Source organism: Amblyraja radiata, chromosome 10 (assembly GCF_010909765.2).
Source record: "Amblyraja radiata isolate CabotCenter1 chromosome 10, sAmbRad1.1.pri, whole genome shotgun sequence".
NCBI lineage: Eukaryota > Metazoa > Chordata > Chondrichthyes > Rajiformes > Rajidae > Amblyraja > Amblyraja radiata.
The window spans coordinates 26,224,254-26,251,116 of NC_045965.1; the positions used below are offsets into that span (position 1 = coordinate 26,224,254).

General features: G+C 41.7%; 1 protein-coding gene across 11 annotated transcripts in view; it reads left to right on the forward strand.

Moving 5' to 3' along the window:
• rasal2 (RAS protein activator like 2) overlaps positions 1–26,863 on the forward strand; it is a 351,759-nt gene that overhangs the window by 282,075 nt on the left and 42,821 nt on the right. For all 11 annotated transcript variants that reach the window (XM_033028400.1, XM_033028395.1, XM_033028394.1 and 8 more), the window contains one exon: positions 14,759–14,912. In XM_033028400.1, the coding sequence (XP_032884291.1) occupies positions 14,759–14,912 (154 nt within the window). The remainder of the gene's footprint in view (positions 1–14,758; positions 14,913–26,863) is intronic.

Below are 26,863 nucleotides of genomic sequence, written 5' to 3' on the forward strand. Positions count from 1 at the left end.
GATTGGAGGGCATCCCACTTTTCAAGAAAGGTGGGAGAGAGAAAGCAGGGAATTATAGACCAGTTAGCCTGACATCGGTGGTGGGGAAGATGCTGGAGTTAATTATATAAGATGAAATAGCGGCACATTTGGATAGCAGTTACAGGATTGGTCCGAGTCAGCATGGATTTACCAAGGGCAAATCATGCTTGACTATTCTTCTGGAATTTTTTGAGGATGTAACTAGGAAAATGGACAATGGAGAGCCAGTGGATGGAGTGTACCTGGACTTTCAGAAAGTATTTGATAAGGTCCCACATAGAAGATTAGTGGGCAAAATTAGAACACATGGTATTGGGGGTAGGGTACTGACATGGATAGAAAATTGGTTGGCAGACAGGAAACAAAAAGTAGGGATTAACGAGTCCCTTTCAGAATGGCAGGCAGTGACTAGTGGGGTACCGCAAGGCTTGGTGCTGGGACTGCAGCTATTTACAATATACATCAATTATTTAGATGAAGGGATTCAAAGTAACATTAGCAAATTTGCAGATGACACAAAGCTAGGTGGCAGGGTGAACTGTGAGGAGGATGCTATGAGGATGTAGGGTGACTTGGACAGGTTGGGTGAGTGGGCAGATGCATCGCAGATACATCGCAGATGCAGTTTAATGTGGATAAATGTGAGGTTATCCATTTTGGTGGCAAAAACAGGAAGGCAGATTAGTATATAAATGGTGTCAAGTTGGGAAAAGGGGAAGTACAAAGAGATCTGGGGTTCCTAGTTCATCCGGCACTGAAAGTAAGCATGCAGGTACAGCAGGCAGTGAAGAAAACTAACGGCATTCATAACAAGAGGAGTTGAGTATAGAAGCAAAGAAGTCCTTCTGCAGTTGTACAGGGCATTAGTGAGACCACACCTGGAGTATCGTGTGCAGTTTTGGTCGCCAAATTTGAGGAAGGACATTCATGTTATTGAGGGAGTGCAGCGTAGGTTCACAAGGTTAATTCCCGGGATGGTGGGACTGTCATATGATGATAGAATGGAGCGTCTGGGCTTGTATACTCTGGAATTTAGAAGGATGAGAGGGGATGATAGAATGGAGCGTCTGGGCTTGTATACTCTGGAATTTAGAAGGATGAGAGGGGAACTTATTGAAACATATGGAATTATGGTGGCGGGGGGAGGGGGGGGAGGGGGGGTTGCAGCAGTCAGACATTGTCGGTAGAGTCTGTAGGAGTATTATTCTTTGGAAGGAAGTATAAGACATTCCCTGCAAAGCCATTATCCTTGATAGTTGATTGGAAGTCTACAGTTTTGCAAATAGAATACTGCTTTCAACAAACAGGTGAAACTACCAGTGGATTTGAAAACTGAAACTGTGATGAAATGTCATCACAAGCACAATTTTCCCTTGTGGAACATTGAGCTGTATTCATCATTAGGATCCCTCGTATAATTCCTGCCCATTGATGAGTTTGTCTCCGATGGGGCAAAGACTTACTCAGCAAATGCACAACTAATAAGGGAAAATTGTAATAGATTTGCTCCTCCTGATTAGTTATTGATGCTAGAAAATGTGCGTTTCTGAACTCGGATAAGCAGTGGAGAGTCTCTGGTTTGCGGAAGATTAAAAAATGATCATGGTTCACCCTGATTGTCGTTGATCAAATCCATGCTAGAGATGCTGATTTTTGTGAACAAATTGATTGAACTTGGCCTTATTGACCTTTAGATAATTATTCTGATCTCTATTCCCACTCATATATGGTGTGTCTTCAAAAAAGTCCTTTCAGTCATAAATAGCCCTTAAGTAGATTCCCTCCAAATTCCCCTCTCTCTGTTAAACAATTAGAGTTGTAATGTTTGATAGTCTCTACTTGTAATTCACTACTATTTATCTCCGTAATTAAGATGGTTAGTTCTGTATGCGCATCAGAGGTAGAGATTCGTTCAGATTATCCTCCCAACCTGTGCTGTCAATCAAGCTTCTACATTCGATCCATTCAAATGTATAAGCATAGGGAAGCAGTGATGTATTTATTATTTAAAGATATCGATCTAATTGGACGGAGAAAAATTGTTGCCATAAAATCCCATTCATCTAGCACAAGGTTGCGAATTTTCAGTGTTGCAGACATTGACGTGTACTGATTTCCTTGCAGTTTCAATCCCCGGTTTAACACAGTTACACTAATGTTCCTTCTGCTAATTTATTAATGTTCATTTTGTTATATTAAGCATCAACAATTTCTCTTCCCTACCTCTACTGTTTAGATTTCCTTTTTTCGTAACCTGATAGAAATCAAATATCTTCGACTTCAAAAAGAAAGCTTTGAATGATATTTTCTCCTGACTAAAAGAGGCCATTCAGCGATAAATTGTTCCACGGGCTTCTGTAGTAAATGTACATTGAAGTAGATCAATGTAGCTGTTTTCAATATCTGATTGAATATAATTTTGTTAGTTCTGGTTGTCCTCTGGCGTTTAACCCAAGCAAATACTTTGCTACTTGAACTTGGCTGATCCTTCAAACAATATTCACGTGTGAACTTTTTACCATGTATTACTGAAACCACTCAACAGCAGCATATTTCTTTCTCATGCTCCAGACTTCATTTATGGAGGCTAATTGTGGATGATTTTTACCATCTTGGACACAGACAAATTTGGGCTTATAGTGGTCTTTATTCCATGTTACTGATCTTGTTGAATAACTGATATGTAAGTTTAAAATGTCAAAGTCCTTTCAAGTGGCCTCACTTTCAAGGAACAAAATTGAAAGTGATATCCAGATGAGAAAGATTGTGAATAATTCAAAGCTAACAGGAGGAAAAGGTTAACATATCAGTACGAAAGTCAAAGATTTCCAATCACCTTCAGCCAGAAGCACCTTGTGAATTATCGATCTTAATCTCTTCTGACAATCTCCATCAACAAGCTAATTTGATTAACTTTGCTTGATATCAAGAAATGTCCGAGTGCACTACATGTAACAGAGGTAATAGGCTCTGACTGCTTCCTGGCTGTAGTGATGTAGGCATATGTTTCGCAGCTGTCTTCCACTTGAGCCAAGCTGTTTTTTAGCTCTGAAACCCTAGAAACTGCCCAATGGTGTGTAATATTGTCCAGTTACATGTGGGCTCTTGTACCTTCTCTGACCTCATCTTCTGCATTTGGAGTTCCCGTGTGGGCTCTTGTACATTTGCGAGACAAAATATGGACTCAGCGACTGTGGTTGCTAACCATTCAACTCCCCTTCCCATTCCCTTTCTGACCTGGGACTCCTCCATTGTCAGAGTGAAGCCAAACGTAAATTGGAGGAACAGCATCTCATATTTCATTTGGGCAGCTTACAACCCAGCGGTATGAATATTGATTTCTCAAACTACATTTTTCCTATGTATTGCCTATATCACTTGTTCCCCTTTCCCTGACTCTCAGTCTGAAGAAGAGTCTTGACCCAAAACGTCACCTATTTCTTTTCTCCAGAGATGCTGCCTGACCTGCTGAGTTACTCCAGCTTTTTGAGTCTGTCTTCGGTTTAAACCAACATCTGCAGTTCCACCCTACACAGTATGAATGTTGAATTAAATGTATCTTGAATCTTGAATCTTGAATTCTGTAATTTTAGGTGACTTTTACAAGCACTCCCTTCCCCCCTCTCCTCGCTCTCTCTCTCTCCCCACCCCTGCACCTCCCCATCCTCCACTGGAGCAACCAGTTGGGTAACCAGTTCCACAGTTCGCAACAATTTATATCTCTTGGGATCACACCATCCTTCGTCAACAATTGACATATCAGAGATTATCTGAAGTAATCTGTTGCCGGCCCTGACTTTTCCTGGTTCTTCTTGTTTCCAGTCTGAAAGGGGGTCCTGACCCAAAAAGTCACTTATGCATTTTCATCAGAGGTGCTGCCTGACCCGCTGAATTACTCCAGCATTCTGTGTCTATTTTTGTCCACTTACATTCTGTCCATAAGAAGCAGGAATTACATATTTTTAGGTAGACAAAAGTGCTGGAGAAACTCAGCGGGTGCGGCAGCATCTATGGAGCGAAGGAAATTAGCAATGTTTCGGGCCGAAACCCTTCAGGCCCTTCGGGTTTTGGCCCAAAACGTTGCCTATTTCCTTTGCTCCATAGATGCTGCCGCACCCGCTGAGTTTCTCCAGCACTTTTGTCTACCTTCGATTCCAGTTCTGTCTTAAACATTACATATTTTTATATTTCCATACATCATAAAAGGAGGCCAGTTCCCAGAGCATCGGTCTCATTGCCCCATATATTTCCTTGTAACCTATTTAGGGCTGGTAGAATAAGGGAACCCTGGCTGACGCTAGATATTAAGGCACTGATCAATAAAAAGGAGGCACTTGACAGGTATAGGCCCTTGAGCTGAGATAAAACAAATTCTTGAGAAGTATGTAAGACGTACACTTAAGAGAGAAATGAGCCTGGCAAAAAAAAGAACATGAGATGGCTTAGAGATAAGGTGAATCCTAAGATATTCTACAAATATATTGAGCAAAAGGATAAATAGGGAGAGAATAGGTCTCCTTAAGAATCAACGTGGCCACCTATGTGTGGAACCACAGGAGATGGGTGAGGTGTTAACCGAATATTTCTCATTGTATACTGTGGACAAGGTCATTGAGGCTAACAAATTAAGGGAAATGAATAGTGATATATTGGAATTTCAAAAGAGCAGTTGCTGGAGGTCATAAGGGCTATTAAGTTAGATAAATCCTTGGGGGCTGAGCATGTTTATCCTGGGACAATCTGAACAAAAAAATTACAGGGCCCGGACAAAGATATGTGAATCATATTTAGCCATGGCAAGGGATCAGAAGAGGTGGCTAATGTGCCCTTATTTAAGCAGGACTGTAAGGGAACTTCAGGCTGGTGAACCTAACATCAACGGGGGAAAGGTTACTGGAGGGGATTCTGAGAGACAGGATCCAAGTGCATTTGGACAACAAGGACTGACTAGGTATAGTCAGCATGGCTTTATGCTTTGGAAATTGTGTCATGAATTTGATTTAGTTAATTGAGGATTGACGAGGGCAGTAGACGCTATCTTCATGAAGTTTAGCAAGGCTTTTAACAAGGTCCCATGTAAACAAAAGGACTCAAAAGTGCTGGTGTAACTCAGCAGGTCAGGCAGCAAACCTGGAGAACATGGATAGGTTACGTTTCGGGTCGAGGCCCTGTTCCAGTCTGAAGAAGGGTCTCGACCCGAGACGTCATCTATCCATGTTCTCCAGGCATGCTGCCTGACCTGTTGAGTTACTCCAGCACTCTGTGTCCTTTTCTGTCTAAACCGGAATGTACAGTTCTTTGTTTCTCCCATGTTGTAGGCTGGTGTGCAAGATTAGATCACATGGAATCAAGGTGGGCTGACCAACTAGATACCAAATTGGCTTAATGGGAAGGAGTCAGAGGGTGACATTCAGAATGGAGGCCTTCTGGATCTGCCATTGTTTGTCATGTATATGAACAATTTAGATGACAATGTTGTTACCAATTTGCATATAACAGCAAAATTGGTGGCGTAGTGGCAATGAAGAGAGTTATCTAAGATTACAACTGGTTTAATGTTTTATGTGTCATTCCTAATTGTCACTGTAATGCATGTTGTCACTTGTGGGCGGAGCACCAAGACAAATTCCTTGTATACGAATAAGGGGAATGGTAAAAAAAACTGAAAGCATTAAGAGGCAGGACAAATCAGGGTCGGCAATAGCTGACCCCAGGCGAGGGGGTTCCCTGATAGCCAGATTGTTGGACAGATATGTCGCCCAAGAAAGATACATAGTTGCAAATTGTGACGCTGGTTAAGGACTTTTGGTGGAGGAGGAGAGGGTGGGGTGGGTGGGTGGGTGGGTGGGTGGGCGGGAGAGGAAACTGGTGAAAGCTCTGCCAGGATTGAAGGAAAGGGAATGGGGGGGGGGGGGGGGGGTTGAGTAAGTGGGGGAGATGTAGGCAGGGGGAGGGGGGAAGAAAAGGAGGGGGAAGGGAAGTTTTTGTAGAAGTTCCTAATATTGGAGAATTCAAGGTTCATACTATTGGTTTGTAAGTTACCCTAGCAGAATATGAGGCACTGTTCCTCCAGTTTGTGTGTTGCCTCACTCTATCAATGGAGGAGGCCCAAGACTGAAAGGTCAGTATGGGAAGAGGAGTTTAAGTGGTTAGCAACCGGGCGATCGAGTAGGCCTTGGCAAAACATGCGCACGGTTTCAGCAAAGTGGCTGCCGAGTCTCCACTTGGTCTCACCGATGAATAGCAGGAGACATCGGGAATACCGGGTGCAGTAGATGAGCTTAGAGGATGAGCATGTAAATCTCTGTCTCACCTGGATGGACTGCTGGGGTCACAGGATGGAGTCGAGTGAGGAAGTATAAGGATAGGTGTTACATCTCCTGCGGTTACAGGGGAAGGTACATGGGGAGGGGTGGTTTGGGAGGGAAGGGATGAGTGAACCTAGGATTTGTGGAGGGAGTGGTCTGCGGTAAGCAGAGAGGGGTGGAGATAGAAAGGTGTGATTTGTAGTGGGATCACGTTGGAGGCAACAGAAATGTCGGAGGATGATGTGTTGGATGCGGAAGCTGGTGGGGTGAAAGGTGAGGACCAGGGGAACTTTGACTTTGTTGCATGTGCGGAGAGAGGGACCAAGAGCAGAACTCCAGGACACAGAAGAGATGCAGATGAGGGATCCATCTATGACAGCTAGGGGGGAAAACTAAAGAATGAGGACATCTTGGGAGCAGATGCGATGTCATCTGTTCCCAACTGTGATTTGGCCTGCCTCTTTTCACTTCCAGTTTTTTTCCCACTCCCCCTTCTACAATCAGTCTGAAGATGAGTCCTGACCTAAACGTCCATCACCTACCATTTTCTCCAGAGACGTTGCCTGGTTTGATGAGTTACTCCAACATTTTGTGTCTATCTTTGGTATGAATCAGAATCTACATTTCCTTGTTAGTACATGTTGATGTTACCTCTTCATTTGAATGTAAAAACTAGATAATGAGGCGAAATGATGTTTGTCCTTCATCAGTTTGAAGAGGGGTCCTGACCTGAGACATCATCTGTCCATTTCTCTCCATAGTTGCTGTCTGACCTGCTGAGTTCCTCCAACAGTTTGTAGATTTACTAAAAATTCCAACATCTGCAGTCTCTTGTGCCTTTGAGATGATTTGTCACTTCAATTCTACTTTGCTCATCTGTTTTTTAAAAGTATTTCCCATGAATATGTTTTTCCTTTTCCATATTTATTTCTTTAAATAATAAAGCATTTCCCTACTCTCCGTAAAAGGCTAAATGGCTTCCAATCTCATGCATCTTGTTTGGAAAAATACTTTGTGCCTGCTAAATATCAAAATTAATCCATGAAAGTCACATATCTTTCTGGAATTGCTGAGAATAGATACCAATGTGCAAACATTATTCTACCATCCTGTGTGGTTGCAATTAGCATCTGTTTTGTTCAATTTGCCATTTCCCATTTTGCTTTTTACAATCAGTTTCCTGCTTTGTTGCAGTTAATTAAAATTTTGTGGTTACCTTTGCACACAATTCATCCTTGCACAATATTTTAATGAGGCATAAAATGGTTTAAAAAAAATCAAATCTTTTTTTTCTCTCCTGTTGTTTTAAAGATAAATTATGATGGTGTATATATCTTGTCCCTTGTTCCTAGTTTTCCACAATTAATAACCTGTGTTCTGGCCAGTAAATGTATTTTATTGTACTCCTGACCATCCATCATTCTATATTTAATCCCTGTCACTACAGTTTGACTTGGCCAGAATCCAGATGAAAGCATCTGTATGAGAACATTTTACGCAGTGGGCTGCTGCACTCGAGCTCACTGCTCAGCTGGAGTGTGCTCAGAGAGGCTGAAGATGTCATGTGATGGACAGTCCTTCTGGAGGTGAAATTACTATTGTTCTTCTTAAGGGTCACATTGATTTCTACTGCTGTGATCGGTGTGTGATTCAGCGAGTGCTGCAGTAAAGAAGCAGCATTCAAGTGACTCTGCTGCTCGTGGCCCCTGCTGGCTTCAGACATTAATCTTTTCATAGGTGCATTGCCATAACAACTGCCCCAGGTGGGACAAAACAGTATACGTCAGGCCCATGTTTATGTTGTTTAAGAGCCAGTGATGAATTGTTAGTTTTGTTTGGAGATCACTTTCAGTCCCTTAAACAGTATGCTTCCCTGTGCTCTGCACATTGCTGATATATGAAAAGAACGATTCGCTGCTTCTTGTGCCTGGAAGGGAAGAAAATCAGTCTTAACACCATTGTGTACCAGGAAGAAATGGGAGTGTTTTGACCTGATCTCGCTGTACAATTGCAAGGAGATTTAGAAACTGGCTTTTTCAATCCGTGTGATAGGTAGAACTTGGAAGTATCTTGTCTTCTTTAACGAGGATTGCCATCAAGTGAAGATATTTGGCATGTTCAGCAAAGCATTTTAAACAAGGGGAAGAAAAGTGTCCATCCCTCCAGTGATCAGAACATGGTGGACATTTGGCCCTGCTCTTTCAGGAGAAAAATCAGTATGTTGCAAGGCTTTGACTAAAATGAAGAGAATTACTTTGTTTATCTTATGGGAGAAGGAATAATAATTGGAGTTGGCCTGAAACACAGCCTGTGGTTGCGAGGAGGTTACCATCCTTTTGTGTGGGATATCTCAATTGTTGAAGTTGAAGTCTGCTCGAAGAAGGTTTTTTTTTCTCTATTCTCGTTGGAGTTTGTAAAGCGTTCATCCTTGCAATGTGGAAACCACCAGGATAGTTCATTTTAACAGACACAATGTTTTCAGGAACAAAACTATCCTTGATGGAATTAACCTGTGAAGATTTGTAGGCCACGTGAGATCTTGAAAGTACTGGACAACCATCCAACTCGAGGTGTGTTTTGAAGATTGTGGCAAGAATTGGCTTTATTTTTGGTCTTGGGAGAAGGTGGAACGTGGAATCACTTTTTCCCCAAAGTGGTACCACCTATCATCATGATCTGGGGATGTTCTATTAAGTGGCTGCGTAGCTGTTTAATGTAAGTATCGTATCATGTCCATTTATGTAAGCAGTTGCTGGACTAAACAACAGAATTTTGGAAAAAAATGTGTGCAATTGATGTCTTTGATGATCTGACATGGGCATTGCATCTTTTAAAAGAAAAAAAATCCCATTGCTGTTTTCTTTTGCTCCCCCTTGTTTCTATGCTGATTTTGTTCTTATTACCCGATGGAGTGTGGCCCATTGACATGCTGATAAACCTTCAGCTTTAATGCTTGTAACCTACTACAAAATGATGAATGGCATAAGTGAATCTTTCCTATTGTTTTAATTTTTTCTAACTTCCTTGCTTTGCCGTGGCTGATCACATACACATGTTCACCATGTCCATAATTGAAGAGCTGGAGATGCAATTCCAACTGTGATGGCCTTACCAAGAAAAATGATTAGAAATGTAACTTCAGTTACAAACATGTATGTATGTTGCAGTCTTTGTAAATTCACTCATACACCAAGTAACTGTTGCATCGTGAGAGTATTTAGTTTAGTAATGAGGCAAATTATAGTGACTGTCAGCTAAATCTATCTGTACACAGGAATTTCAAGATATCAGACGTTGGTCTAAATATGTTGCATTGATGTGACCCTCTGGGTCGGTGTTTCTGTGATGAGGAATTCAGTGGGGTCAGAGCTGAAGTGATTTTACGGCATCTCATACAGCCTCCTGTATTCTTATATATTAACCCATAGCTGCATATCAGGAATGGGTGCCTTGCCTTGCGTCATATTTCTGGATTAGCCAATTTACCACACATCAGTGGAACATTTTATGTAGAATAATGAAAGTGTTCTATGAACTCTAATGAATAAACTATTTTTTGGAATGCAGATTCATTGTTTTAAAGAAAATGGTAATGAGTGCAGTTGTTTTGTGCCTGCGTGCACATTTCTTTGAATCGTGGAAAGAGATATAGCTCCAGAATTATTTCAAAGAATTTAAATTGCAAACATAAATATTATGATACTGCACATGGAGATTAAATCCCCATCTCAGTGTGAACCATGAAAAAATTGCACTTTGCACGTTATTTCATGGAGCACAGTGAAATGAGGAGGTTTTCTAGTGAACGAGGAAGTCGTTGAATCCCCTGTGTCTGAAGGGAGCATTGAGGTATATCCATAGTTGTGCATCTTGCATACGTTGTCCTTCCGAAAGGACATTGTGAGCTATATTTTTTTGGTACTTATGCTGTCCTTATACTTATGCTGTTCTTATTCTTATGCTCGGAAGGTTTTGCCAAATAAAAATTGTACTAAAGCAGAACAACAGTGTTCATTACTTCCTCTGAGTGAAATCTAACTTTGAATTCCCTGGTAAAGCACAATTGTTGGAGATTTTAAACAGAATGCCTTTTATGTACTATTTTTAATCAAAGTTGTAGTGTCCAGTGCTTTTTCACATCCCCAATGTGTTTATTGATAGGCTGCTTGAAAAGGATTGGTTTTGCAGCATCTGACACTGTATTCATGCTGCAGCTTCATATATTGTTTTGCATATATGCTGAGGTTTCAGTTTCCCAACTGAACGGAAGCATTGTCATGGCACTCATGAAACCTTACTTGTCTGTCTGTATATGTTTGCAAATCTATTCTCTGCATCTTTTTATGCTGGAGCAACAGAGGTGTTTGGGTAGAGCTAAAACATTTCATGTTTTCCCATTTGTCAGCAGAATAGACTTAAGAGCTGTATAGATAATTAGTTTCTATTTTCAGTTATACTATATTTAAGGGAGTCCATCTTAGCTGTGGGGGATGCTCGTCAACTCCTGATCTTTGTCTTGTTGGGAATTACCAGGCACTTCTATATTCAGTTGAAGAAATATAGGGAGCAGATTTTATCTCTTGCATTTACTTCAAAGCACCTATCTCGAGAATCAAGCGTGTTTAATTGTCATATGTCCTGGCAGTGGAACATTGACATTCTTACTTGCTACAATTTTACTGGCCCATTCATGCAATAACACACAAATAGATATTATACAAAGATCAGTAATACGATAAATTAATAAACAGTAATGCTGGGTTACCAGACCATAATAGTTCAAAACCAAAGTACATAGCGCAACCAAAACCAAGTCGAGGGTAAATCATAGTTGGTGAGTGTTGTAGAGTGTTCAAGAGCATGATGGCTGCTGAGATGAAGCTGTTTTTGAATCTTGAGGCCACAGTTCTCAGGCTCCTGTACCTCTTGTACCTTCTTTCCTCTGATAGTGAGATGAGAGTGGGGCTTGGGTGATTTGGGTCTTTGATGATATTTACTGCCTTTTTGAAAGAGTGGCTCTTGTAGATGGTGGGAGGATTAGTAGCCCTTATGGACTGGGAAATATCTACCACTTTCTGCAGCTATCTTCGTCCCTGGGCATTTGAGTTACAAAACCAAACAGTGATGTATCAGTATTCGGCGATGTATTGAATCTCCTCAAGCTTCGAAGGAAGTAGAGGTGTTGATGAGTTTTCTTTGTGATTGCATCAATGTGCTGGGCCAAGGACTGATCTTCAGGGATATGCACACGCAGGAACTTGAGCTATTACTTTTCTCCACTGCCCTTCCGTAGATGAAGACGGGTTCATGGATCCTTGGCTTTCCTATTCTGGTCAGCAGTCAGGTCCATGGTCTTGCAAATTCTGTGCATGTTCTGGCACAATTGGATTTTCAGTCTCTCTGACTCATTGTCACCTGTTATTTCATTAAACAATGGTGGTATCATCAGCAAATTTAAATAAGGCATTGGAACTGTGTCTGGCAACACAGTCATGGGTATAGAGAGCACATAGCCATGAGGTGTTCCTGTGTTGATGGTCATGGAGGAGGAAGTGTGACCAATTTGTATTAATTGTGGTACGATAAGAAAGTCTAGGATCCAATTGCCGAGGGAGATGCAAGTATCCAGATCTCTGAGTTTGATTATGTCCATTAGCATTGCTTTAATAAGCAGGCGAGGCATGGTGGCTGCAAGTGTAAAGAGAAAGCAAAAATGTAGATGATTTTTACAATGTCAATAATTGCTAAAATATTGAAGATAATTTTAATTCTTCAAGGTTACCATGTTTTTATTCTCTCCCAACTTCTAAGCTATTTGACAAGTTGTAAACCATTAAGTTTGTCATATGATGACAATTTCCAGTTTATCATTGGAAATAAGTTATGTCAACTAACGACAGTGGTTTATCCCTTCAGCAAAATGCAAATTGATTCCTCCCATTAATTAGCAGATTATCAGGCTTCGAGCCAATACAGTCAGAACATTCCCAGCTTTGGTCGCTGCTCGGGTGGATTTGTGTCATAGAGTCATAGAGTGATAGTGTGGAAAATCCCTGTGGCCCAACTTGCCCACACCGGCCAACATGTCCCAGCTACACTAATCCCACCTCCCTGCACTTGGTCCATATCCCTCCAAACCTGTCCTGTCCATGTACCTGTCTAACTGTTTCTTAAACAATGGGATAGTCCCAGCCTCAACTACCTCCTCTGGCAGCTTGTTCCATACACCCACCACCCTTTGTGTGAAAAAGTTACCCCTCGGATTCTTATTAAATCTTTTCCCCTTCACCTTGAACCGATGTCCTCTAATCCAGTGGTTCCCAACCTTATGGCCCCTTAGCTCATGGCCCCCTTGGGATCTTTTAATTTTTCTGTGGCCCCCTTGGGATCTTTTAATTTTTCTGTGGCCCCCCCTGACATTATTAGCGGAAAAAAAGTACTTCAATATTATAATACCTTCCATAAAAATATCAGTGTCTATTAATTGCACATATATTCTCTTTTATTCTATTCCACAAACATCAAAAATATTTCAACTACATAGATTTAAATTTATTAGAACTGAAATTTAGGAGGCAACAGGGTGGTAGCTCATGTTCTGACTGTATTGGCTCGAAGCCTGATAATCTGCTAATTAATGGGAGGAATCAATTTGCATTTTGCTGAAGGGATAAACCACTGTCGTTAGTTGACATAACTTATTTCCAATGATAAACTGAAAAAAAAAATTGTCATTGAACCCTAAATCCCCAAAATATTCTGTGCCCCCCCTGAAATTTACCATGGCCCCAGGTTGGGAATCACTGCTCTAATCCAAGAGACCCAGCCTACTCAACCTCTCCCTGTACCTCAGACCCTCTAGTCCTGGCAACATCCTCTTAAATCGTCATTGAACCCTTTCAAGCTTGACAATATCTTTCCTATAACGTGGTGCCCAGAACTGAACACAATATTCTGAATGTGGTCTCACCAACATCTTATACAACTGCAACATGATCAATAGTCTGACTGATGAAGGCCAATGTGCCAAAAGCTTTTTTGACCACCTTATATACCTGCGACTCGACCTTCATGGAACTATGCATCTGCACTCCCAGATCCCTCTGCTCTACAACACATCCCAGCGGTTTACCATTTACTGTGTAGGTCCTGCCCTTGTTAGACGTCCCAAAATGCAACACCTCATACTTCTCTGTATTAAATTCCATCAACCATTCCTCAGCCAATCGATCCAGATCCTGCTGCAATCTTTCACAACCATCTTCGCTATCTGCAAAACTACTCACTTTTGGTGGTTAAGGATTGAACCATATTTTCTGCCAGTGATGGCAATTGGAATTGAAATTACACTGCTTACATTTTGCAACAAATGGTGAATGTGTTGGCTGTCATTTTCGTGCCCTGCCCTCAAGCTAATACCTCGCATTTTCTATCATGGCTGATGTATAGAATCACCAGTGGAATGAGACATTGGGGAGCTCCTGATGCCAGTTTTGGGTTGTGCCACTAAAACGAGGGAGAAAAGCTGAATGGAAGCAAATAAGGATGCTGTATGTTCTTTCATCTTGTAAAGTTATCTGAAAGATAATCGCTGCAGTTAAGTAATTTATTGGAAGGGAAAACAGACTGCTGACGGAACTCAGCACATCAAGCAGTATCTGTGGAGGAAATGGATAGACAACGTTTTAGGTCGGGACCCTTCCTCAGACTTGATATTTGAGACTTGGAACTCGTTAATATTTCTGAAAATAAATGACCAGCTGGTATAGTGTAGAGAAGATAAGTGATGTACATATCTTGATAGGAAGTGAGATTCATATTTTCTTTAGCAAGTTCTTGTTTTCTCTAGCAAGTTTTTTGCTTTCCAACTTTTGCATCGGCTGTGTGCAAATATTTGTGGCAGGATGGTTCATAGAAATAGTGCCTACACTGAGAATTGTCAGGTACTTTAAAATTGCAAATTCTCTGACTCCCAACAGCTTTTACTTTGCAGCATAGATTAGCATACTGCGTTATATTCAATTTAGAACAAAAGGAAAATAAACTTTTGAATTTTTTCCTTTGTAATCTGGCTGTGTTAAGCACGTTTTCTATACCTAAAGATTTAAACAATGATGTGTACTACCCTTGCAATAAGATGATAAATTATGTATGGGCATTAGTTCAGCATTATACCTTGTTCATTTGTCCACAAGGTACCACCCTTCGTATATATTTATATTTTTATAGTTCTCTCTATGACCCCTGCCAACAGCACATTGTATTTGTGTGTTATTTTCTTTCAGATCAGTAGTTTATTTATGGTTCTACTCTTGCCACCCACTTAAATCTCTTGTGATTGTTTATTAAATAGATTCAGGCAAGACTGAAGTATTTTTTTGTGTCCTACGTGATGCACTTTTCCATGAATTATTTATTGTTTCTTGCAGGTCTCGTGCTTTACCAAAATTGAAAGAATCACGTTCCCATGAATCGCTGCTGAGTCCTGGCAGTGCAATTGAGACTTTGGAATTAAGCATGGAGCAGGATGTCTTCATTAAACCTTTGCACGGTAGTATCCTGGGGCAAGACTTCTGCTTTGAGGTACCATTTTATGATCTAACTCGATTTTATCTTGGGTCAGAAGAATTACACTTTTTATAAGGATAAGATTGACTCAGAATTAAGTTGAATGTGCAGTGGAGGTTAAAGATTTGTTTGGATATTAGATGCATTGCAATGTACTCGTACCCATTTGTTAAGTTACAGCCGCATATTTAAAAATTTTCATCAATTCAATTTGAAGTTGAGGAGAAATCACCACCTATACTTTTAAGAGCCGAACTGGCCAGGAAATTAAATCTACTGCTTTTGTCCCCGTGGTACTCATCTGAAGAGCATTTGTTTCTGGAATGGAATGAGATTGTGACTATTTCTGGGTCAAATCACACCAATCTGAAAATCTTAGCTGCCGTTCTGTAATTTCTGGACATATAACACCCTTGTGTACCTGGCACACTTTTCATTTCAGCTGTGCAGAGGATGGCTTAATTTGGAGTAATGCCCAGGAAATTAGGTCACATTCCCAAGAGTGCCCATTGTTGGCCATTCTGAGAACAATTATGTTTTCGTAGCACTGTTGCTTCAAGAAGGCCAACTGGAGCAGGTCAACTAGCTCAAAGCTAAGAGCTCAACCCAAGCGATCCTCTGTTGATTTTGCTTTTCTGAGACCGTGGGGATGGGGATAGCTACCCATTTCTCTCCCCACCTCCTGCATTATATCAAAGCCTCCTCCCCATGAACATGCGGTCGTAATATGCCAATCGTCTCCCTTCCCAATGAGCTCCCATGCCCCCCCCACCCCCAGTTCACCAATACTTAATTTCAAACTTCCACCCCAGAATGAGGCTTCACTTTCACCTCACACACCCCAAACAATGCCAATTTCTCTCTCGCCCTTTCCCCAACTCTTTCTAAGGAAGATCATGGACAGAGTGACATTCCCAAAAATGTGCTCCTAAAATGCTGTCACCTGGCAATTATGTGGGGATCTTCAAAGCTTGTTTCAAAGCAGTTAAAGAGCGTGTGGTTTCATATTTCTGAATCAATGGTTGAATTGTACTTTATTTTCACATGTACTGAGGTGCAGTGCAATTACTTGTTGCAAACAGTTTAATAAAAGTATTACTACAGGTGCACAACCTTTTATCCGAAGATCCAAATAACGAAAACCTCCGAATAGCGGACATTTTTTCGGTCCTTGAAGAAAGGTCCTTGAAAACGTTCACCGAGGGCGGCCCGCAGAGGTGACAGCGGAACCTCCGGTCGGTCCTCGAAGAAAGGGGAACTAAATCCCCATTCATAAAAGAGAAGGTGAGGGTATATTGCGCGGGAGGGTTAATAATTGACAATATGCTGCTGCCTGCCCGCTGAGTTAAAAAGTTCCCACAGTAGACTCACGATACACAGTGTATCGTGAGTCTTGCGTGGGAACTTTTAAACTCAGCGGGCAGGCAGCAGCAGATTGTCGCTCCCTTCAGTTTCACCCCACCTACACCCCTCTGCTTCCCGGCCATGTGTGTGACCCCTTCCCTCCCCTCTCCAGCTCCCCGCTCATTGCACCGGCGTGGGGGCTTTGCACTGCCTTCACGTCGGCGATGACAGCAGGTCAGTGCCAGTCACCGGAGACGTCAGGACCAACGGGACACCGACCCCCAGGCCCACTGCAAGCATGGAGATCCCAGATACCCACAGCCAGCAGCAGCCCAGCCCCGTTCCAACTCCAGAGGAACACGTAGGGGCAGAAGCTGATGGTGTGCAAGGTACGTCTTGTTCTTGGGGTGGCGGATGAGGGGGCGCAGCTCTGGCTGTGGGCAAACTGCCACTTGTCGCCGTAGCGGCCCATCGGGGAGCGGATTCCTCTGGGGTTGGAGGGGGAGGGGGGTATTGTGCTGTTTGATCGCCCCCTGCTATCCCAGGGACAGGGAGACACAGCGGCTTTTTAGACTGGTGGGCAATCACTTCCAAAATTCTGCCCACACAGTCAGTACACCTCTCCTACACTGCATTTCATACAAACATTTATTCTGCAAGAAAAAACTACATTGAAGACTCAAACTCGCGACCGATTAACTGCCGGGATCAAGGCGCAAACTCACGACCTTGCGGATATGAGCCGAGCACTCTATCACTGAGCCAGCCATTAAAATCTACGCTAAAAAATTTCCATTCCGAAGGCCGACAAATTCTGAATTACGAAAAGTGTCTGGTCCCAAGGCTTTCGGATAAAAGGTTGTGCACCTGTATATATATATATCTGTGTGTGTGTGCGTGCGTGCGTGCGTGTGATACAATACACTGAGACAGTATACAAGAGTGTGCAGGTCTGGCACCATTTTCAACTCCAAGTTGTTATAAGAGCAGAGTTCTTAACCTGGCCATGAAAGTCAGTTGACCTGGCATTGTTGCCGGGTTGGCCTGGCCAAGCGAGGTCGCTGGTGACAGCCTGCCCTGTGAGCTGGATAGTTTTTAAGGTAACAATTCTTCTCCACATCCAAGTTAACAGACACCAAGAATAAACTGAGCAGGAAGGCATCCTGTAATCTCCTGTAGCACACTTTTGTATGTTATCTGGTTGCAATTTTGAATGTCACGTGTGACCATATTCAATCGAAGTAATCGCGTTTAAGCTGCTATTGTTGCCAATCATCCTGAGCTCAGGTACAAATAGCTTTTGGTCCTTTATTTTCAGGAAAGGCAATAATTTAACTTCTCAGTTTTAATAGTTGACTCGACTAAATGGGACCCGTTGGGTCCCAGTCACACGAGAGGCCTGGTCCCCCCCAACGCAACCCATTCCCCAACGCAATATTCCACCACTCACCTGTACCCCCAATGCAGGGGTGTGTGGGGGAGGGGGTGTGTGGGGAAAGGGGGGGGTGTGGGGAAGGGTTGGGGGAGGGGGGTCGCACTCTGCTCTCCCCGCACCTTCAGCTTTCGGCCTCACGCAGCAGACCCCTTCCGGCTTCACTCAGAGGCTTTCGGTTCAACTCACAGCTTCCGGCTGGTCGTGCTGGTCGCCGCAGAAGCAGTCCGTGGGCTGCACACTCCCCGTGGGCTGCGCACTCCCCGCAGGCTGCTCAACACACTCCACCCCCAGGTTTTTATTCTCCTTGCCGCATTATTGACAGCAGGTTCCGGAAGGGGTGTTTTTTACGATTTTTAAACCTTCATAACTTTTGTACTATTTCACCGATCGGAACAAAACCTATTTGACTTGCAGCAGAGGAGAATGGTGAGTAAGGTGGCGAAAAATTGTAGCGGCTATAGGGGATCGTTTTTGCGCAAATTTAATTACAACGCAGATGGGAAGTGGTCAAGATGAGAGTTTTAGTAATAGTATAGATTGTGTTTGATTTCAGACAATATCGGGATAATATTAATGGATGATTTGTGCCAATTTATTCAGAAATATTTAGAATGTACCTGACTTGGTCGCAAGTCCAACGGCTTTCATTGGCAAATTTAATATTTTGAAATTCTGTTGATCATCTATTGAGTCTTTGGTTGGTTGCATTATGAAATGGGATGGCACAAATTAATGTCACTCACCAAGTTGATACCATGTTGATAAATTCTGTTACTGATCGTGTTTTTGCAAGTGCAGTAAAGCCTCGCTATAACGGACCACTCGGGGGGGAGGAGGGGGGGGGGGGGGGAGATGGTGTACGTTATTACCAATTGTCCACCATAACTGAATAAGGGAGTTAATATGTACACTACTATTGGAAAAACAGCCAAAAACATACACTACAAAATAAACAGTAAAGGACACAAAATACGTAATACCTTGGGACGGCACAATGGTGCCGCAGTAAAGTTGCTACCTAATAGCGTCAGAGACGCGAGTTCGACCCGGACCTTGAGTGCTCCCTGTGGCAGTGTTGGTTTCATCCAGGTGTTCGAGGTTCCTCCCGTGTTGCGGAGACGTGCATGTTTGTGAATTGGCTTCTGTGGGTTGTGCGCGTTCTGTGGGACGTTGATTAAGCCGCTGCCTCGTGGCGCTGTGGACCAGGTTTGATCCTGGCCTCGATAGCTCCCTGTGGCCGTGTGGATTACATCCGGGTGCTCCTATGCACTGGTTCTATCTGACACACTGTGAGTTATCCCTGGCGTGTTGGGTGGAGCTTGGTCTCTGGAGCGCCCGGGGTTGGGGACCCACACGGTCGCAGGGGGCGGTCGAGGTCTGGGTCTGGCCCGTGTCTCTGCTGCTGTGACACAGCAGCTCTACTGGTGGTTTGCACAGTTTGCTGAGGTCAGTTGAGCTGCAGAGCTGCATGCCTTTGTGGTGTGGAGGCACAGAGGCCACTGTACATGAGGGAAACCCATGCTGTCACAATGTCTTTGTATTTACTTAATGGGAGGAAAGATAAAATCACTACAGTGGGAAGAAAGATAGAACTGCTGCTGTAGATACACACTAGGGACAATTCACAGTGTGTAGGATAGAACTGCCACAGTGGTTTTATCTTTCCTCCATCATAGAGTATATGGGTGATCACTGGTCAGCATGGATTTGGTGTTTCCATACTGCATCGCTCAACTAAACTAAGCGAAAATGATTTAAAAACACAATTTTCTCCATTCATTTACTGGTCATTCCACGAAACAACAAACTCAGTCTATAACCTATTTGGTCCACTATAACCGCAATCCGTTAAAACAAGGGTTTATTGTACAAGGCTTCCGACAGACAGTACCTTCAGTTGAAGGTTGGAATCTCAAATAGAGTAATTTGTACTGCGGAGAAGCCAATTAGGAAACTTATAAGATCAAATGTTTTAAGTGAAGCTGTCAAGAAGGAGAGCGCTGCAAATTTTATTGGATGAATGTGAACAATTTTATTTTAACAGAGTATTCCTAATCCTTTTAGCAAATGTCTGGGGCAACTGAAAGGCAGAAAGCAGCTGACTGTTAAAGGGAATTACGTTTTCTCTTTGAGCAAATGTAATCTGATTGGAACAAATTAAATCTGATGGAAAAGAATTGGGTCATTTTTTTAAAATGAGCCCTCCTTTAAGAACTTGTGCTATCATTCTGCTTTGATTTCACCAAACTCCTTAAACATGTTAAATCCTAATAAATACTATTGAATGTGTTTAAAATTTCAGAAAAAAATAATATATGAGCCAATATTAAAAAATGTGAACAATGTGAATGACTTGATCTTTTCTAGAAAGTGACTATGACTGAAATTTTAAGGCACAGGTAATCTCTCAAATTCACTTATGGACTAATTGTAATATCTGCCTCAAGGGAGTTTGGATTTGGATATACCAGACCACACATCATCTATATTAAACCAATAAATATATTGCACAAATGAGAGCAGGTGCGCACAGAATTTCCATACAATGTTTTGGTGGAGCAGGTAATTTAATTAGTTTGCAGTTTTACCTCAAACCTCTTTTTCAGTTAATGTGATCACTAGCTTTTTGTTCCCAATATTTCTCTGCAACTATGCACAGTTGTGGTTAGCTGCCAACGGGTGCAAGATTATAACGAGCTTTAGGGGTTGCAGGTCATCACACTAACCAACCAGCCAGTTGACCACAATGAAGTTCTGATGTCTCTGAGTGATGCATTTTCAATCCCTTGTGGGATTTCCCTTGCATGTATATTAGACACAAAATGACATTCCTTTCTTTAGCTAGTGGTACCCATTATACCATATCCCCTTTATAACCTGTTGGAAATCAGCTGCCGCATGGAAAAGCAAAGTCTTGGTTCAATGGCAATGAGATTCAATACTATTGGAGACCAGGCTGTGCTGCAAGAACTTATGATATACTCACATAGTGTGCACAGACATATAGTGACTGCAAAGATATTCATGGCATTGTCCGCTTTCTCTGCACCACTCCATCCTTAATCACTCCTCTCCCTCAGATCTCCCTCCACTGACCCACTGGCAGGTGCAGAGTGCAAGGGCAATAGAAGGAAGATGGTGGTACAGAAGAAGAATGGGTAGAGGGGTACGGCAAAGAAACGAGGAAGGGGGATCACGGGTAGGGCAAGAGGAGTTTGAACTGAGAGTGCAGAGCTGGAAGAGAGATTACTGAATGACTTAATAAACATTAAGTGGAATTTTCATTGCGTGTCCTTCCTGAGATCATTAACCTCCTGTAAGCCCAGATATGCATTATATATGCATTAGCTTTGTCCATGGAGGTTCAGGTCACAGTCACAGCTTCATTAACTTTGAGATCAATCCAAGTGCTGCCAAAGGTCATAATTCACTGCTGTCCGCTGCATTTGGGAGGCTATTCAAATTCCATATTCAAGGAGAGAAGGATATATCTATGTCAGACCACAGGATTAAGAAGAGTGGACAAGAGGTCTTTCTTGACTTGTGGACATTCACAAAAGTCCATTTCGAGTCCTCCCTGACCCAGACCCGTCAGGAGTGATTACCCCTTGAGAGTTTCTATTGCTATTTGTACAAATAACTTGCCTCCTGGAGAAACTGTTCCTCATTAGCCTAGCAAAGTCCTTCTGGTACCTGAGAGCAGTCTCTCATTTACCCCCACTTTCCCCACCCCAATCCTTGTAGTATCCAACATTAAATAGAAACACTTTGCTTAAACTGGAAGAGTGCTGTTTGCAATATGGTATGTCCAGTTATGAAATTGCAGCTGCTAGGCCTAGTGCTAGCAGCTGAGAACACTTTTAATAGATCAATAGAGTAGTGTCACACACAAGCTAACACACCACAGCATTACACAGAGAAGAAACCTGACAACCTTGACTCCTACAGGACCTCCACAAATAGCACTGAAAGGCATTGTAGCTATTTCAAGGTTGGGGATATTGCATTAGATTGAAGTCTAAGCTGAAAAAAACATTTTGATATCATTTTAAAAGCATAACATTTTGAACTAATTATATGATGTGTACGGAATGAACAAAATATTCTGTTTTCTGTGTCACGAGAGATGGTATATTGAATGGTAATAGCAGCACAGCATGCTGTTTACCAATGTTGAATATTTTCAGTATTTATACATCCTTAAAGTCCTTATAAATACATTGATTCTGCTTATACCACAGCAGGCTATAACAGTAAAAATGCAGCAAATCCAGGATTCCTGTATTAACTGCTTCAGTGTGTGCTTCAAAATTTGTTTCAAAATGTCTTCATTCTTTTCATAGATTTTGAGCCCCTTTTTTATTCCCGCGGTTTTATTTTCTGCTCTCTACTGAAGCCATTAACTTCTGAGATGCAGTTCTATGGAAGTTTTTTTTTAAGTTTTCACACTTTGAACTAAAATACTAAGTTTTAATGCAGGGAGCTTCACGGTAGGATTTGCCAAATAAATAAACACTCGCTTTCCAGTGGGGATCACTGGGGATTAGAGATCGATTTTCTAACTGATCATGAGAGTCTGATACCTACACTAAGTGCTCAAGGTGAAACACTAAATTCCTGCTGACTGAACAATGAGTTCCATTTCTGTACAAGTACTGCAGCAAAGCAAATACTGCATTCACACTGGTGAGGTATGAACTCAATTTTATTCATTTTTTGTTGATAATATTGATCTTTGAAAGAAAAAAATATTTGATGTTGATTGAGTAAGCAAGGATCAATATTCAAATTCTATGTTATAGAATCTTTAGTGGAAATCCGATGGCAAGTATTTCAGCATTTTATTTAAATTAACTTTTCGGTGTCTACAAAGAACTGCTGGATTGTTGGAGGTGTGAATCATTGATTGAAACATTAAATGGAACAGAGCTGTTCATGCCACTATTCAAAGAATTGGAAAGTTGTTCCGGCCAACACTTATACATTAATTAATGCCGCTCAATATATTAGTAAATCCAGTTGTCTGCTTTTTGTGGGATCCTGATGTGAACACACTTGTTGTTGCCAAAGACAGACATAAAATAAACACAAAATGCTGGAGTAACTCAGCGGGTCAAGCAGCATCTCTGGAGAAAAAGAATAGGTGACGTATCGGGTCGGAACTTCTTCATACTTTGAATACAAAGGTTTAGTGATAAGTTCAAATGTTTCTTGACTTGAAATGTCACCCATTCCTTCTCTCCAGAGATGCTGCCTGTCCCGCCGAGGTACTCCAGCATTTTGTGTCTATCTTCGAAGGTTGCTTGCACTTGGCTTCCCTGAGATGCCTCATAAAACTGCTCATATAATGAACCAACTTTTTCATGCTATCTTGAAATTTTAAAAAGTGTTTTATTTGCGATTGTTAAATCTTGTGCACCATTGTTTTACAGCCACTGACGACTTTTCACTTACTTGTGCACAAGGCCATTGATCATTTGATCACAGTGAGCGAAAATTTAGTCTCTTAACAAAGGTTGTGAGCCAATACCCATTAAGGAAATGCGTCTGCAAGGTGACCAAAGATGGGAACTAAATGTTCTAGGGTTTTAAACATTTACGAAAGAGAGGCAAAAAAGGAATGGATAGTCTAGCATTATTGGTAAGTGAGGAGACCAGGATAGACATGAGAAATTATCTTGTCTTGACAGATCATCTTGTAAAACTAGAATTAGTTTGGTTTGAGATAAGAAACAGCAAATGGAGAAAACATTGATTGGAATTATTTATAGGCCACCAAATAATAGATTTTAAAATAATGCAGCATAATTCAGATAATACGAGGCATTTCTAACAGAGATAATCAATTAACCTTCATGCAGGATGGGCAAAACAAATGTGTTATGATAAGGTGAAAATTTACTTCATGGAATGTAAATTAACGTTGAGCCCATGAGGGATAAAAGTTGTTTTGGATGTTGTTTTGTGCAATAAGGAAGGGTTAATCGATAATTCTGCTGTCAAGGAGCCTTTGGGCAAGAGTGACTCTAATTTGATAGAATTAACATTGTGTTTGAAAGTAAAGTAGTTCTCTTTCAGTGTGAAACTGTCTTAAATCTAAACAAATGAAGGTTTGAACCAATAAAAAGAGAATTGGTTGTGGTTGATTGGGAGAATACATTGAAGGATATGATAGCAGACAAGTAATGGTTGTCCTTTAATTCGTAAATTGCCGTAGGGGTGGATCCATTAGGACTGCTTAGGAGAGCATTTCGGCAAGTGTGAGAGAATAGGTTGCAGGGAAGTAAGTGGGGGAACGGAATTGATAGGGTTGAACTGGGAAGAAGCAATGACCCACTCATATCGTAAGGAAATTTGAGAACATTGTAACAGACTAATGAGGAATGTAAAATGGATTGTAAGTACTTTTATAAGTAAAAAGAATGGTGACGGCAAACAAAACTCATTCAAAAAATAGTGCTGAAGAAGTTGGTGAGCTTGAAAGCTGATAAATCCCATTGATTTATATCCCAGGGTTTTAATAGAGGTGTCTTTCGAGAAGGTGAATGGTCTGGTTATCATCTTCCAAGGTTCTAAAGATTCTGGAACTGTTCCAATGGACTGAAGGACTGAAGGATTACAAATGTGACCTCAGTATTTAAGAAAGGAGGGAGGTAGAAAATGGGGGAACTTCTGGCTTGTTTAACACCATTGGTCGTAAAAGTTGAATCTGTAATTAAGTATGCAATAACAGAACACTTTGAAAAGAATGAGATTGAGCAAAGCCCATGTTGTTATAAAAGGAAAATCATGTTTGATTAATTGGTAGGAGTTCTTTGATGATGTAACAAGTAGAATAGATAGGGAGGAATCATTGGAAGTGACATATTTGGATTTTTGGAAGGCATTGATAAAACCTTGCATGGAAGATTGGACAACAAGATAGGTGTTCATGGATTTTGGGTTCACATATGCAGATGTAGATTAATAATTGATTGGACAGAAAGCAGAGATTTGTTATAAAATGATTATGTTGGTAAGGCGTGGGGTATCACAAGATCTGGTGCTTGGGGCCCAGTTTTTCACAGTCCTAATCAACAATTTAGTTGATGGTAACCGCATACTATATTTCCAGCGCCCCTGTCAGTACTACTGTCACCGGAATTGTAGTACAGAGTACGGTGTAAAAGTACTCGAAGAACATGGGCATGGGCAAGAAGGTGGCAGATGGGATATAATGTGGAGAAATGCGAGTCATTCACTTTGGTGCACAACAGAAAAACAGAGTATGTATGAAGTGATAAGAGATTGGAGAGTGGTGATATTGAAAGGAACTCTGATGTGCTGCCACGTGTAACTGAAGGCTAACATACAGTGCAGAAAGCAATTTAAAAAGGCAACTGGTAGTCTTTAAAATATGAGGGTTTGAAAACAGGAGTAAGGTCTTATTACAATTCTAAGGGTCCTAGTATGAATTTTTGTAAAACTAAAATTCTAATACATTACTTTGATTTCTGAAATATTTGAAAATTCTGGAAATGTTTGTGACATTCATTTCAGGTGAGATTTAAGAAATAAAGTATTTAAGTAATTCATGGGATTGTTTTTTTTATTGGTACCATCTGTACCATTATCCACCTGCAATATTATGCTTTGATTTGGCTCCTTACTGAAGCAAGGATGTACTTGCCATGGAGGGAGTGCAGCAAAGGTTCACTAGAATGGTTCCAGGGATGGCAGGATCACTGTATGAAATACAGTTGTCGACTTGGACTGTCCATATTGGGTTTAGAAGAATCAAAGGATATCACAATGCAACATGGACATGATTTAAAAGAGTTGACAGCCTAGAGGCAGGGATGTCTCTCATGGGGAGAAGTCTGGGACCAGGGTCCTAGTTTCAGAAGAAGGGGTAGGTTGATTAGGTTGAAATGAGGGAACATTTGGAATTCTGGACTCTGGAGAGCAGGGGTATAGAAGTGTATTTTTCAGGCGTCTGTCAAGTCGTAGCAGGTCGCTGAAAAAACGGTATCTGGAACGGCGACTGGAACAGCGACTGTCAGACTGGAACTTTTAACGGGTCACAAGTCCTTGAAAAGAGGGAGGGAGGGGGGGGGTTAGACGGGTTGGGGAGAAGGAGTGGAGACAACTTTTAAGAAGCCAGAGATACATGCTGTGAAGCTCGGCAGATATTAACATTGCCGGTCGGTTATCCTTGGTTCTGAAAACTACTGTTTACGTTTTCTTTCCCCAATGAGTAAATGAAATTCACCGGTCAGCACCGGCTATAACCTATGAGAACCTACAACCTCCTGGCCACCCACTACCATGTTGAAAAATTAGCGACCAGAATGAAGCCGCAACTAGTTACGAGAATGCGGGGACTACTCACCACCATGCAGGCGACACCCTGGCAAACTCCGGCGAACATGTAGCGACCTTGTGGCGACCTCATAGTCTCCTGCAGTCGCCTATAAAGTCACGTAAGTGGGACAGGCCCATTAGTTGTTATGTTCATTCAAAGCAGAGATCAGTTGATTTCTGGCTAATAAAATCAAGAGATATGGGACCAGTGATGAGAAATGGCTCAGAGGAAGTAGGTAAGCATGATCTTGATGAATGGAGGAGCAACAGTGAATTGCCAGATGGTCTATTCCTGCTCTTATTCCAATATTGTGAACTGAGCCATCGAGCAAGTGTTGTGAATTCCAAAGCGAAAACACTTTCTGAGCCATGTGGGATAAGAACATCAACATACAAAAGATCTGTAAAGCTCTGTGCAGTCCTATTGTCTGACCTTGAATAAATAAGTGATTAATTATTCTTCTCTGCCAGAAATGAATGTGCTACTTGCGCAGTGCCGTTCTTCCATGCCCTTGTTACAAAGCAGTCTGTAGGGAATACCATGAATGACAGTCAGTGACATGAAGCAGCAGCAGATTAAGCCACATTAGCTGGACCTGGCCAATCAGCAAGCTTGCTTAAATTAAGATTCTAACACATTACTCTGCTCTGATTTCTAAAATATTCTGAAAACGTGTACTGCATTTTAGATTTCTAAAGAAAAAGACGTTAGTAATCACACACCATTACTTTCCCTCGTTTGTACTGACCATCTGTGCAACTATTCATTGTGAGGTGACAAATCGTGCAACAGCTCCTAAGACCGGTGGAAGAAATGGAACCTGGCTGTCAACATGAGATAAAT